General features: G+C 41.2%; 5 protein-coding genes across 5 annotated transcripts; 2 read left to right on the plus strand and 3 right to left on the minus strand.

The window, feature by feature from the left end:
• Window positions 1-2,196: 2,196 nt before the first annotated feature.
• Window positions 2,197-3,708, plus strand: LOC105693966 (putative nuclease HARBI1). Its single transcript, XM_048659390.1, has 3 exons — window positions 2,197-2,706; window positions 2,791-2,935; window positions 3,211-3,708. Exons 1-3 carry the CDS (start codon window positions 2,212-2,214, stop codon window positions 3,597-3,599), a joined length of 1,029 nt encoding a protein of 342 aa, XP_048515347.1. The 5' UTR covers window positions 2,197-2,211; the 3' UTR covers window positions 3,600-3,708.
• A 150-nt stretch (window positions 3,709-3,858) lies between these two features.
• Window positions 3,859-5,904, minus strand: LOC105693967. Its single transcript, XM_048659391.1, has 6 exons — window positions 5,659-5,904; window positions 5,349-5,551; window positions 4,920-5,108; window positions 4,369-4,576; window positions 4,201-4,286; window positions 3,859-4,115 (listed from the first exon to the last, which is right to left on the minus strand). Exons 1-6 carry the CDS (start codon window positions 5,672-5,674, stop codon window positions 3,939-3,941), a joined length of 879 nt encoding a protein of 292 aa, XP_048515348.1. The 5' UTR covers window positions 5,675-5,904; the 3' UTR covers window positions 3,859-3,938.
• A 408-nt stretch (window positions 5,905-6,312) lies between these two features.
• LOC105692240 (protein ALP1-like) lies at window positions 6,313-7,717 on the plus strand. Its single transcript, XM_025746441.2, has 2 exons — window positions 6,313-7,029; window positions 7,106-7,717. The coding sequence occupies exons 1-2, from the start codon at window positions 6,409-6,411 to the stop codon at window positions 7,715-7,717; spliced, it is 1,233 nt and encodes a 410-aa protein (XP_025602226.2). The 5' UTR covers window positions 6,313-6,408.
• A 299-nt stretch (window positions 7,718-8,016) lies between these two features.
• On the minus strand, window positions 8,017-9,416 carry LOC125502127. The gene is made up of 4 exons (XM_048659857.1): window positions 9,153-9,416; window positions 8,768-8,954; window positions 8,465-8,679; window positions 8,017-8,298 (listed from the first exon to the last, which is right to left on the minus strand). The coding sequence occupies exons 1-4, from the start codon at window positions 9,379-9,381 to the stop codon at window positions 8,084-8,086; spliced, it is 846 nt and encodes a 281-aa protein (XP_048515814.1). The 5' UTR covers window positions 9,382-9,416; the 3' UTR covers window positions 8,017-8,083.
• A 93-nt stretch (window positions 9,417-9,509) lies between these two features.
• LOC125502128 lies at window positions 9,510-12,170 on the minus strand. The gene has a single exon (XM_048659858.1). It carries the CDS (start codon window positions 10,137-10,139, stop codon window positions 9,642-9,644), a length of 498 nt encoding a protein of 165 aa, XP_048515815.1. The 5' UTR covers window positions 10,140-12,170; the 3' UTR covers window positions 9,510-9,641.
• Window positions 12,171-12,733: the final 563 nt, after the last annotated feature.

Raw genomic sequence — 12,733 nt, forward strand, 5'->3', positions numbered from 1 at the left:
TCCGGTGAACGAGCTGGCCACGCGACTGGACCACTCCTGCCGATCCATCGTCCGGGAAATCGCCTATCAAGGTAGGTTCTGACGGCAGCCGTGTAGTGCGGAGGAACCGTCCTGCTGGAACCAGATTGATTCCTAGTGCAAGAAAAAGTTTTGTATTACACATTCTGAATAATGGTAACCAGAATTGAACTGCTTCGAATAATATGTTCCCAAGTTATCACTTTACCTTACCATCTACTGCTCCTAAAGCAGGGATAATGTTCTCCCTAAGTGGACAAAGATACCTTTCGCCGTTGAGGTTTTCACCTAAGAAGAAGGGCTCGATGAGACAGTCCCCAAGAACGCCGAGCCAAACATCAGGCTTCTGCGGGTATTGTGTGGCTGACTAAACCACTAAATGAGGATTGCTGCGAGACTAAACTCGAACGATTCGCCGATTTGGCCTCCCATGCAACACGACAGTACTCTCGTCCATGAAACAGATCCCGCTGAGTAGTCGCTCATTGGCGTTCAGCTCTTCGATCACTCGCCCGCAGAAAGCCTTGAAACTTTCTGCAACATGAGGCGTAAGTTCCTGGTGATGGTGAAACTTATATAATCAGTAACCTGCTCGTGCAAAACATTCAGCACCGACGACTTGGAGACTCAGAGCTCCTGGGCAACCTTTGATGCTGGCTGGTTTCCTTTCTAGGAGGTTTGGCATATGTTAAGCCTCGTATCTTTGTCTAGTCGCTTCAACAGCTGGACGACTGGCCGTCGCGCTGCGTAGCTCAAGTCTCCCATACTGTTGAAACGTTGGACAATCTGTTGATAAAAAGTTGTTGGAGAACGGAGTTATTGATGACGAGTGGATTTTTCGGAAAGATGACTATCTTACACTATGGACCGAAGACTTTGAAATTTTTTCGTCAGAGTTCATGCCCGTCATAAACTCCGATATTTTCCAGTAACTTCTTCTTTAGTGCCCAAGCATTTCCTTATTCTCCGGGGTTGTCTACACGTAATTTGTTATCTCCTGTTTTTTACTTGCACTTCATTTGTTTCGAAAGATCAATGTCGTTTCGCACACAGACACTTGCTATCACGGCTTTGCATTGACAATTTGCGAACACTTAGCAACAATTCACATAGCAACCGAACAACCCCCGCATTCATACCTCGCGAGATAACAGTTTTGAATTCCTGTCGAAAATCCTTGCCGTGATTGGGTATTATCACCGTTTTTTCTCATGGTCGCAGCCGTTAGCCAATGGTATAGCTCTGATGTGAACTCGATACTTTTCAATAGTGATCGATAATGCCGTTTCAGATCAAACAAATGAGTGCGACAGATCTGATAGAGAACCAACCCATGTTGATGTATCCCTTTCACGAATTTATCTTTTGTGGGGGAAGAAGATCGTTCGACACACGTGATGAAATCCTACATCAAAACTGCGACTTCTTTGACGAGCCTGTCCACTACAAAGAATTTGACTTTTTTGATGCAAGGAACAAAGTTACACATTTCAATTTGAGCTTTTCAATGAGTTTATATCTCACCTAGGTACTACGTCCCTTCTCTCAGATGATAGATCTCTGTCGGTGTCAAAACAACTGTCACGAGTCATATTCCTTCTAGAAGTTGGAACTCTCTCACGACACAAGTAACAAAGTTCTCTGTTAATGTAGCAATTTCTTCAATGAGTCGAATTTCCTTCAACGGTTCGAAATTTCCGATCAAAATTGCAATTCCCATCTTTTTAATTTCAGTAAGGATTAATGATGATCGATGATAATAATCTAGTTGACCAAAAGAATCTCAGACTTGATCATTTCAAAATAATTTAAATTTATTTTTAACCGGTCATAACACAATCATCATGATATTGTGAAGTTTCTGTCTACATTTCAATCTTTCATTCAATTGATTAATTTCATTTCATGCTATGCCATCCTACTTATCTGAGTCTGCTTTTGTGTGGTATTATTTACCTGACACAACATACCTCAGTCTTATTCAAATACCGCGATCTCAGCTGTATTGGTGATCGACAATTTGACAGCTGAAGCTGAAATCTGAGGCTGTTGGTACAACACGCTAGCAGCTGATAAATTCGACTTTCGTTTTCATCCGCGCTTGCGCTCAAGAATTGGGCGCGATATACTCTAGTTGCGGCGCTGATAGACGGTTGCAACTAGAGTCCCTATAAAACGGTCAGGTAACGAAGCATGGCTCTTCTGCATCCCCCTTTCCTCTGGGAGAGGTGGAACTCACTTTTTTTCAGGCTTTACGTATGTGAGTTTGCTGGCACGGCCGAACTTCATGGTGCGCTCGTAACCGTAACTTCGCAGCTGCCATTTCTGGGTTCCCATGGGCACGGTGACGAGCAAGAATTAAGCGCGGCTGTTAGATTTTATGAGACGGGATTTTATCAGCGACCAGTTGGTGAACAATGGGGAATATCCATGAGCCAGTCGTCAATCAGTCGCTCTATACGAAGTATCACAAACGCCATAATCGAATTACTTCTAAGACCGTGGGTAAGGTTCACAATATCCGAGATGGAGAGGCGAATTGCACGCCAAGAATTCCAAACACTGGATCAGCCTTTTGAAGGTGCAATTGGTGCAATCGATTGTTCCCATATTGCGATCATTGCTCCAAGAGAACATGAAGAGGGCTATGTTAATCACCATGGTTATCACTCGATAAATGTGCAAATGGTAATTACACATCATGGTTGTACAAGTATTCTCAAATTATACCATGCTTTATTACATTCATTGTATTATTCAATTATTTTTTAGATCTGTGATCCGAACCTAAAGGTTCTAAATGTTAATGCCCGGTATCCTGGAGCTCGTAATGATTCGTATATTTGGAGTGCGTCGCCAGTACGACGAATAATGCAGCAGTGGTACGAACGTGGTGAACGCGAGACATTTCTTATTGGTTGGTTTAGATACTAAAAAGATTTAAACGAATATAGATTGAATGCTCAACTGATCTGCAACGAAATTGAGTAGTATTTGCCCCTCGCTGTAATAAATTGCAGGGAGGTTTAGGCTCTGAAGAAATTTTGATTGCCGGTAGCATAATTAAAACAATATTTCACTCTACGATTCTACAACAAATTCCTCATTTTAATTGATGAATATCATTGTTAGTAAGTTATGAAATAGTAAGTAGATGCTAAAAATATCACCATAATCTCCCTTTCGTTATAGGTGATCAGGGTTATCCACTTGAGCCATGGCTAATGACTCCTTTACCAAATGAACGACTGGGAACACCTAGATTTTTATACAACCAAGATTTTTGTAGTGCAAGGAATTGCGTGGAACGCCTCTTTGGAGTTGTAAAATCCACCTGGAGATGCCTATCGAAGCACAGAGTTTTGCAGTATGAACCTGGTATGGCAGGAAAAATAGTAAATGCTTGTGCAGTTTTACACAATATGCGTATTAGAAACGGAATACAAATGGAAATGATTGATGAAAACGAAATAGAGGGCGATAATCCAATCGTACACGATGCTGACGATGATGATCTTCGTCCACTGGCTGCTGCACGCCGCGTTCAAGATCGCTTGATTAGACAGAGATATGGCATTTGATGTAAGATGATCTATTTTATAACGACGTGGCGGTACAACGTAGTTGTGCTGCTATACAGAAATCTAGTTTCAAAACTCTTGAAATTGTACATATTCTCGCAAATGAGACTTACCATAATAATTGTAAAAATGACTAGCTTGTGAAGCAATCATACTCAAACTGCGTGTTTGATATTGACAATGTTCAGTAATAAACTATACCTTTCTATATTAAAACCAATTGATTTTATTATATCTACTTTATATTATCACAGTATCAAGTATCGTCAAAAATAAATTTTTATCACATTTTATGGTAAAACTAATGACTATTACAAAAAAAAAACCATACGTACTATATTACATATCGCAATATTGCGGTAAAAATTGTTCTAAAACATTGGTCAGTTTTTGGAAGACTTCTGTCCTCAGTTTTTCAGTCTGTGCTTGCTGCACTGCAGCAGCTGCTTGTTGTTCAGCTGCTTTGGCAGCAATTAATGACGATTCAGCCAGAACTTTCATCGCTTCGGCCATAGTCTGTAGTCAGTAACATGTGGTATCAGAATATGCATACACTTCATTAGATTTACTTTTCGACACACGTCAGATAAAAGAATCATACCGTCATCGCATTTGCATGTGTTTTGGATATTTCCAAAAACTCTTGTTTAGAGTTTTGCAGTTGCGTGCTGAGCTTCTCTCGATTACCTATTGAAGTCAAGTTATTGATATTATTGAACTATATCCCAAGTTATATTTTTGGAACTAGATAAATTATTAATATACGCACAAAGTCGCTTTGCACGCGTTGAAGCTGGTACGGCTGCAGCTCTCTTTTCAGCAGAACGGCCAGGAATTTGGTTGGAAGTTGACGCCACGTCGGCTGTTGCTTCACAAACAACGTTGGTCTCTTCGCTATTTTGCAAAAATACCGAGTAAACAACTGGTGGCTCGGCCAACACTGTGTCATCTGCAGCAACCAGACGATCAATCAATTCCTATGGAAAATTATTCGCGTGAAGTTGTTATGAAAATCATATTTATATTTTATGGTTTTCCAGAGTCAAATGTATGTACATAACTCATAATTTTGATTTGTGATTTTATCATCGAATTGGTAATTGAATGTGACTCTGACTCTTTTTTGAATAACAGTTGTTATGATGTTTTGTAACAACCATCGATAATTGAGTCCCTTGCGGAAACTCATGGACCATTCAAACACAAGCAGCACATCAATAGTAGTGAAAGTTCAGTTAATATCATGACATGTGGTGGTTTATTCCTGGTGATGTCTACTCAACCGAGAAATAATTATAATCATTTCATCCAAATACTTACTTGTTCTTCTGGTATGCTATCTGGACATTCGCTGCTACCCTCAACGTAGGAACTTCCAATCAAGCCGATGATTCGCTCGTCGAGTGAGGATATTTCTTCTTCGTTTACTTCTTTGTTGCCCGTCATAGCTCTAGCATTACGAATATTTCGTATTTTCATAGAGGTTTTGCTTTTCAAATCCCTCCATGTCTGAAAAAGCATATAATATTTTGTGTTATTAGTTTTGATTGTTCATTAATTATTAGATTACAATAATTAACATACAATAGTATTTATAAATATGAAGAGTTGCATTAAACTTTATAAAATGCTTTCTGAATACAGATAATTGAATGCAGCTATTTGTAAGGTTTGTGACCAAGAAATGAAGAAATGACTTTCGATGACATGTTACAATCTTTTATATATAGGTATACAAATGATACATACCACTTGCCACTGCGCGCTATTTTTTTGGGCACCCTTCATCGTATTTAAGTAGCTACCCAGCTCGTCCCATTTCTGGCGCAACGTATCTCTCCCGTTCATCCCAGGGAATTTCCCAGTGGCCAGGCTTTTGTTACCTTCCATGAAATCTATCATCGCCTTGATTTGTGTCTCCGACACACGACCGCTCCTTACTTTTTTTACACCTAAATAATTTTATTTTGTTTCTTTGTAGATATGCAAAGGTTATTAACTTGATAATTCGTTTGTTATTCGAATATATGCTGTGTTTGTTGATCGATATCATACTTACGTGATAATGCGCTCATTGTTCCTCAACTTAAACAATTCGTCTTTATCTTTCAATAATTTCTTTGCTAACCGGCACTTGTTTCAATATATTATACCTTTACATACGACATATAACCGCGATAATGTAGATAGGCATGTGGATTTTCGAAACATAATTTTCAGCCGTTTTTACCAATAAAATAACTAGTATCGTGTTGGCAAAATTGCGCAACGTTGCCAGTTTTGATTAGATTTTAACGAATATCGTTAACATAAACTTGCAACGATAAGGCCGCTGTCCCATGGACTCCGTATTCGTTGCGGAGTTATTCCGGTCAACCGATCCGCAATCTAGGGTTTTTCCAAGAGCCAATCAGCAGCGCTCCGGCATTCTCGACTCCGGGCTTTCTTAAATGCCGTTCTCCCATGGTCCGAAATTTTTACGGACGTAACAATGTTCTGCCAATTGCAGTGTCTCCTTCTGGCGCACAATTCGAAATGCACGATTTTGATTTGATGATGAGGTTCCGAGAGCGTACAGTCCGCAATCATGTGCCAGACGAACTTGAAAACACCGGACCATATTCGTAAAAGCAAAAAGACAACACAAATATTGACAGCACATATCAACAGAAGAATAATAACAAACGAGAAGAGCGAGCATGAAAGTGACGTGAACACGAACAGCATTACCTCAACCGTTAACTGAATCATCAGTCAACGCCTCAACTCTATTACAGAGTATTATCAATTCATTACCTGCGTGATAATAATGGATGCAGAAACTTTATTGATATCCATCTCTGTTTTGTGGATAAAGTGGCGTAAAATTCGGCAGCCTTCGCAGCAGCGAATTATGCGCAGAAAGTTGTTGAAGTTATTGACGATGCACGAATTTATGGAGGCTGAAGAACACCAACGACCTCGCAGATTTTGGGTGCGACCGATATTTGAATTGGAAAGTCGACTTCGCCAGGGTGCAAGCAATAACTTAGTTCGAGAGATGCTGTTACATGATCATGAGAAGTATATTACCTATTTTCGAATGACGCCTGAATGTTTTGAAAAGTTGCTGGCTCTCACAGGACCCAACTTGACAAAAAAGACGGTAGTGCGTACTCCAATCTCAGCTCGTACTCGACTCGAAATCGTACTGCGTTATCTGGCATCCGGGGACAGTATGGTATCAATTTCATTTGCCTTTAGAATCAGAAACAATACTGCATCTAAAATTATTGCTGAAGGTTGTGAAGAAATTTGGCGATGTTTAAAAGACACAGTATTCTTGGTTGACAACGCAGAGAATTGGACATCTGTAGCAGAAGATTTTGAAGCAAAATGGAATTTTCCGAATTGTATTGGGGCTATTGATGGGAAACACGTCACGCTGCAAGTGAGTATATGCGAGGTACCCGTTTAACTAGTTGTGATGATGTGATAAACATATTGATGCCGGTATTTTTTAATAGGCTCCAGCAAATAGTGGTTCCACATTTTATAACTATAAGGGCAGTCACAGCATAGTACTGCTGGCGTGTAGTGATGCGCACTATCGCTTCACATTAGTGGATATTGGAGCAGAAGGTCGTCAGAGCGATGGCGGGGTCTTCAGAAATAGTGAGATGGGTGGTACGTTTGAGGGAGATCGGTTTCAACTACCTTCATCTCGAGCTGTTAGCAGTGATGGACCAATCTTGCCATATGTTCTTGTGGCTGATGAAGCTTTTCCGCTCACAGAATACATGATGAGACCTTATCCTCGAAGCCGTGCATTAGATCGGAGAAAAAAAGTCTTTAATTACCGGCTCAGTAGGGCTCGCAGAGTGGTTGAAAGCGCATTTGGTATTCTTGCAGCAAAATGGAGGATCTTTCGTAAGCCAATTGAGGCATCTGTACCCACTGCTAAGAAAATTGTGCAAGCAGCGTGTTGCCTCCATAATTATATATTATCGTACGAGGCAGAAACGCCTTTGCGGCCAAGATTTTATTCAACACTGATGAACGGTGTGCAACCTCCCTTGGGCTTTCTGACATCCAATATCTTGGACCACACACACGCAGTCGACATGCAACACAGATAAGGGAAGACTATGCTACCTTTTTCGAAGGCGCAGGTGCAGTTCCCTGGCAATGGGAGAGAGCAATGCAGAACGATTTTTAAAACATTGTTAAATGATTCGGCTTGTGCAAAAACTTGGTTTGTCTACCGCTTGCTTACCCAATAGCTCTAAATCTATAAATATGTATCAATAAATTGTTTTCCCGATTATAATTTCTCCACCGTTTTGAAATACTTCAGAGTTAAGATTCAAGTTTCCCATTTAGGTGAAGAGTTATGAAAAGCTAGGATGGGGTGTGAAGAAGCTCATACTTCAAGAAATAGTCAGCAAAAGAAGTACAACTCTATTTCAAAACATGTCCAAAAATAAGTTCTGAAGCATAGAATTTCAGTCTGGTAAATTTAATTGATCTTCAACCTCCATCAGCTGGGTTAGGAAACTAATTTCTAGTCGGCATCTCTCACGATACGGAATCCTCCGCAAGCCTTCGCCCAGCCTAGCCAGGAACCCGTCCACTGCATCTGTTTGTGGTACTTTTTCTTGCAATGCAGATACTAGTGCAGATCGCAATTCGACGTTATTGTCAGCTGTGGTCTTTCGCCCTAAAATTCAAATCAGTTAACAAGTCATCGGTGTATCGGATGCAGGGACTTTGAAATTTGATTCTTTGCAATATACCCAGTAATTTTGACCCGGGATTTTATAAAATTAGTAGAAATATAGAAAAAAAGACAGCTGATCCAAAGTTTTTATGTTAGATGTACTTACTTTTTGCTCCTGGTGTTGGAGTCCTTGAGGGTGGTGGTGGTGACCTCATTGAATTATTCACTATATCGAATGGGTCAACAGACGAAGATGTCGATCCCCCTGACGAAGTAGCAGGAGAAACATACGAAATGTTGCAGTTAGGCGGAACACTAGAACATCCACTATCATCTGAGGTGGCGGCTGCGGTTGAAGATGGCTCAATATTACTCACAGTTCTAGGAAATAAAACATCAATTTGAGCATACAGTACAGACACGATTTTGTTGGCAATTCTGATCATTGATGAAATCAAAATGTACGTACGGAATGCTTGGTAGCGAGTCGCATAAAAAACTCATTTGCTCATAGAACCGGAAACATTGTTTTCCTTTGTTCAAAATGTCAGCAGCAGACCCACTTGGCTTGTACTTCATAAGTTTATTTCTCGATTTGGTGAAACAATTCCTTAAATATTGCCATCGCTTCTTGATCGCCTCAGTTGTCATTGTTCCTGTGACAACATTCAATACAGTCATTGATGTAAATTTCGTCTCTCTCCTGTTCTGACTCAATGGATGTTTTATAAAAGAGTCGAGACTCCTCTGTCAGAAATAGTTCTGTGACCAGAGCCTACAGCCCCTACTTATAATTATGCAGCTACGAAAAACTGATGTTTTGTCACATTGATAATAATTTCTAAAAAAAAAACCTCCAAGCGCTTGGCCAACTTCTAGCCACAGTGCATCCTTTTTAAGTTTTGTTCGCTTCTTGATGGGCAGCTTGATATTATAAAGTGCAGGTCTCATGAATACGGCTTGTATCAAAATTTCATCTCTTCCTTCAATTTGGGAGGTCTCGTCGGTAGTTATTTGCGTATTTGTTGAGATAGTATCCACCCTCGGGACTGCAAAAATGTGCAAATACCAATAGATGTTCATAGAAATGACGATGTTGCATGACGATACTTAAGTAAACTTTTATGGCTAGGCTCAGCACACGCGAAATTACAAACTTCTTGGATAGAAATCCTCATTTTATTAGAAATACAATTAAAAATTCTAATTTAATCAAACTCTCACGTAAACACAAACGTAAACACCCGACACTTGATTTAAAATGCGTCTTACAGTAGTAACTGCTTCTGCCGCAAGGAGAAGCCACGCCCCCGGCTGATTTCCCAATAGGCAACAATTTGCTTTCACCGTACAGTGACTCCTGCCAGCATAAAGACAAGTGCATGGGTTGCAATATCTGGTTTGTGCCCTGGCAAAGTGACATTTCTGATGAACTGGTTAGTGGAAACATCGTGGACTTTTGCAGGTTGAATGCTCATTTCATCAAAAACTATCACATATTGCCTTTCGTGCTCATGCTCTACATGTTCGAATTTTGTTTTCAGTAAATCAAAAATGTCACTTTGTATTCCACTGGAGAAGCTAATATGCTGCATTCGTCGAGAGAGTGTTCGGAGTGATGGTAGCGGAAACTTTTGTTTTAAGATCTCCTTATAACCGTTATTGCCACAAGAAAATTTAATTTTTAACGCATTTTTTATCGTGCTTGTGGACCACTTGGTACATTTTCTGTATTTTTGTTCGATCATCCTCTGTTGATCCGCGTTGAGAAAAGATTTGAACCCGCCTCCAGTATCCATGTTTGCCCGCAATCTATTATTTTCAATTTCTAATGCTTTCATTTTTTTTTGGAGCACTTTACGATGCTTTTCACTCTTCTCTAGTAACCTGGAACATCGATCAACTTTGCTATGTAAAGTCTGCGGTGAGCAAAGAGGATACTGTGCCGAGGAATTTGGCGAGGAGGTGGAAGAAAGTGAGATGGCTCGGGCAAGGAGTTTGTCCAGGATACTGACGATGACTTTGGAGAGGGACTGGTAAGTGAATATTCCAAATCATATACTCCCTGTGTTTGCTCGACGAATTCAATGTTGGGTGTTTTTTCAGGTAAGGCAGTCGGCACCAGCTTCACGGTAAGCCCCACTGAGCGGTCCCGCTGCTTACTTCCGACACACTGGATGAAAAGGCATGGAACTGCGGTTATTTTCAATTTTCGGGAACCATCTTCGCGTGTTCGCTCTCAAGCGTCTTCAGCGAAATGTACCTGGAGATTTGTTGGGAGACATGAAATGTTTCGTGGACTGTGGACTCATATACTAATCCACATAGTAATAAAAATCTTGGATTAGGATAATTCACAGAGAACGGCACCTGCGTTTCAATCATTTTCAACTTTCCGTAGTCCGTTGATAACCGAGTAAAGATTTTCACATAATCGTTAGGCCATTTTGAAGGTTTGCCAAGCAATTGGTAGTGTGCATCTAATTTTTCTTTTCAATTTCGACGTGTGCATCAAATAAAGTAACTTAAAACAATTAGGACATATTTCCGTAAACTAGTAAAATCTACATTTGCTGTAATATTATGAATATGGGAGCTATTTAATGAAACGCGAACCCAACTCCGCTTTTGAGCTCCCGTCGCAGTGAACATACTCGGTGGACACCCGTTCTTTTGAATGTAATTGGCGCGAGACTATACCGAGTCTCTTGTTACAAAAAAAGAAAAAAATACAAAATCTTAATCCGCCGCTTTCAAAATTGAAGTACATATTATACGAAACGCGATGGGATCTTCATATTAATTTGTTACAAATTCTTACCTCGCATGAAGCTGGCGAACTCGTATATTTTAGATTGGGACGGTGGATAGCTGCTGCCCAAAGTTCTCGTCTCTTCGGATCTTTAGGAAAGTGTTTTGAAATTATACCATTTTCGCTCCTATTTGAGCATCCCAAAGCCGCGCAACCAGTCATTTTTCAGCGTCACTTTGATATATTCAGTTGCATACTTACCTAATTCGCAATTGTTTTTCAAGCCTCCTTCGCTTAAGCGCTCTACGTTTTATCACGATTCTGATTCGTCCCTTCGGTGAACCCGCCATGAATGATCCAGACCGTAAAAGCCAATCAAAAGAAATCTCGCTTTGACAAGACTCTGTCAGTAAAGGGTCTCTAGGTGCAACTGGACTCCCTATAAAAAAGTCTAGTAAAGAAGCGTGGCTCCGTTACATCCCCCTCTTTCCCCAGGAACGTTGGAACTCATCTCTTTTCAGGCCTTACGTATGTCAGGTCTTCGGCGCGACCGAACTTCAGAATGCGCTCGCAACCGTGGGACCGCAGTTCATATCACAAGTTCATATCGGGTTAGTGACGAGCGAAAATTGCGCGCGATATTTCACGTTGTCCTGTGTGTATAGGAATGCAACTACTATGGTAATGTCTCGTAAAGCATCCGCATGTAACGCTTGCAGCGCCGATGGACAGGTGTAACTAGACTCCCTATGAAACGGTCTAGTAACAAAGCGTGGCTCCGTCACATCCCCCTCTTTCCCCGGGAACGTTCGAACTCATCTTTTTTCAGGCCTCACATACGTAGGGTCTCTGGCGCTAACAAACTCGAGGGCGCGCTCGCAACTGTGGGGTTGCAGCTTCTATTACAAGTTCATATCGGCTTGGTGACGAGCAAGGATTGCCCGCAAAATTCCACGTTGTCCTGTGTGTATAGGGATGAAGTTACTTTGGTAATGCCTTGTGAAGCATGGTTCTTGCATGTAACGCTAGCAGCGCTGATAGACAGGTGCAATATAACTCTCTATGGAACAGTCTAATAACAGAGCGTGCCTCTGTTACATCCCCCTCTTTCTCCCGGAACGGTGAGACTCTTTATTTTTCAGGCCTTACGTATGTCAGGTCTTCGGCGCGACCGAACTTCAGAATGCGCTCGCAACCGTGGGACCGCAGTTCTTATCACAAGTTAATATCGGGTTGGTGAGGAGCGAGAATTGCGCGTAATATTTCACGTTGTCCTGTGTATATGGGGATGCAGTTACTTTGATAATGTCTCGTAAAGCATGGTTCTTGCATGTAACGCTAGCAGCGCTGATAGACAGGTGCAATATGACTCTCTATGAAACGGTCTAATAACAAAGCGTGGCTCCGTCACATCACTCTCTTTCCCCGGGAACGTTGGAACTCATCTTTTTTCAGGCCTCACGTACGTGAGGTCTTCGGCGCGACCTAACTCGAGGTTGCGCTCGCGGCTGCGGGGTCGCAGCTCTTATTACAAGTTAATATCTGGTTAGTGAGGAGCGAGAATCGCGCGCGATATTCTACGTTGTCCTGTGTGTATAGGGATGCTGTGACTTCGGTAATGTCTCGTAAAGCATGGTTTTCGCATGTAACGCTAGCAGCGCCTATGGACAGGTGCAATATGAC

Source organism: Athalia rosae, chromosome 8 (assembly GCF_917208135.1).
Source record: "Athalia rosae chromosome 8, iyAthRosa1.1, whole genome shotgun sequence".
Lineage (NCBI taxonomy): Eukaryota > Metazoa > Arthropoda > Insecta > Hymenoptera > Athaliidae > Athalia > Athalia rosae.

Excerpts from the sequence above, each read along its gene's own strand:
- LOC125502128 (XM_048659858.1), bottom strand. The coding sequence starts at position 10,139 with ATGAAAGCATTAGAAATTGAAAATAATAGATTGCGGGCAAACATGGAT.
- LOC105693966 (XM_048659390.1), top strand. The coding sequence starts at position 2,212 with ATGGCTCTTCTGCATCCCCCTTTCCTCTGGGAGAGGTGGAACTCACTT. Across the intron at positions 2,707-2,790 it reads ACTCGATAAATGTGCAAATG|ATCTGTGATCCGAACCTAAA; the intron begins GTAATTACACAT and ends ATTATTTTTTAG. Across the intron at positions 2,936-3,210 it reads ACGCGAGACATTTCTTATTG|GTGATCAGGGTTATCCACTT; the intron begins GTTGGTTTAGAT and ends CTTTCGTTATAG.
- LOC105693967 (XM_048659391.1), bottom strand. Across the intron at positions 5,109-5,348 it reads ATAGCGCGCAGTGGCAAGTG|ACATGGAGGGATTTGAAAAG; the intron begins GTATGTATCATT and ends ATGCTTTTTCAG. Across the intron at positions 4,287-4,368 it reads AACGCGTGCAAAGCGACTTT|GTAATCGAGAGAAGCTCAGC; the intron begins GTGCGTATATTA and ends TGACTTCAATAG.
- LOC125502127 (XM_048659857.1), bottom strand. The coding sequence starts at position 9,381 with ATGAACATCTATTGGTATTTGCACATTTTTGCAGTCCCGAGGGTGGAT. Across the intron at positions 8,955-9,152 it reads AGTTGGCCAAGCGCTTGGAG|GAACAATGACAACTGAGGCG; the intron begins GTTTTTTTTTTA and ends ATGTTGTCACAG. Across the intron at positions 8,299-8,464 it reads TCCAACACCAGGAGCAAAAA|GGCGAAAGACCACAGCTGAC; the intron begins GTAAGTACATCT and ends TTTGAATTTTAG.
- LOC105692240 (XM_025746441.2), top strand. The coding sequence starts at position 6,409 with ATGGATGCAGAAACTTTATTGATATCCATCTCTGTTTTGTGGATAAAG. Across the intron at positions 7,030-7,105 it reads GGAAACACGTCACGCTGCAA|GCTCCAGCAAATAGTGGTTC; the intron begins GTGAGTATATGC and ends ATTTTTTAATAG.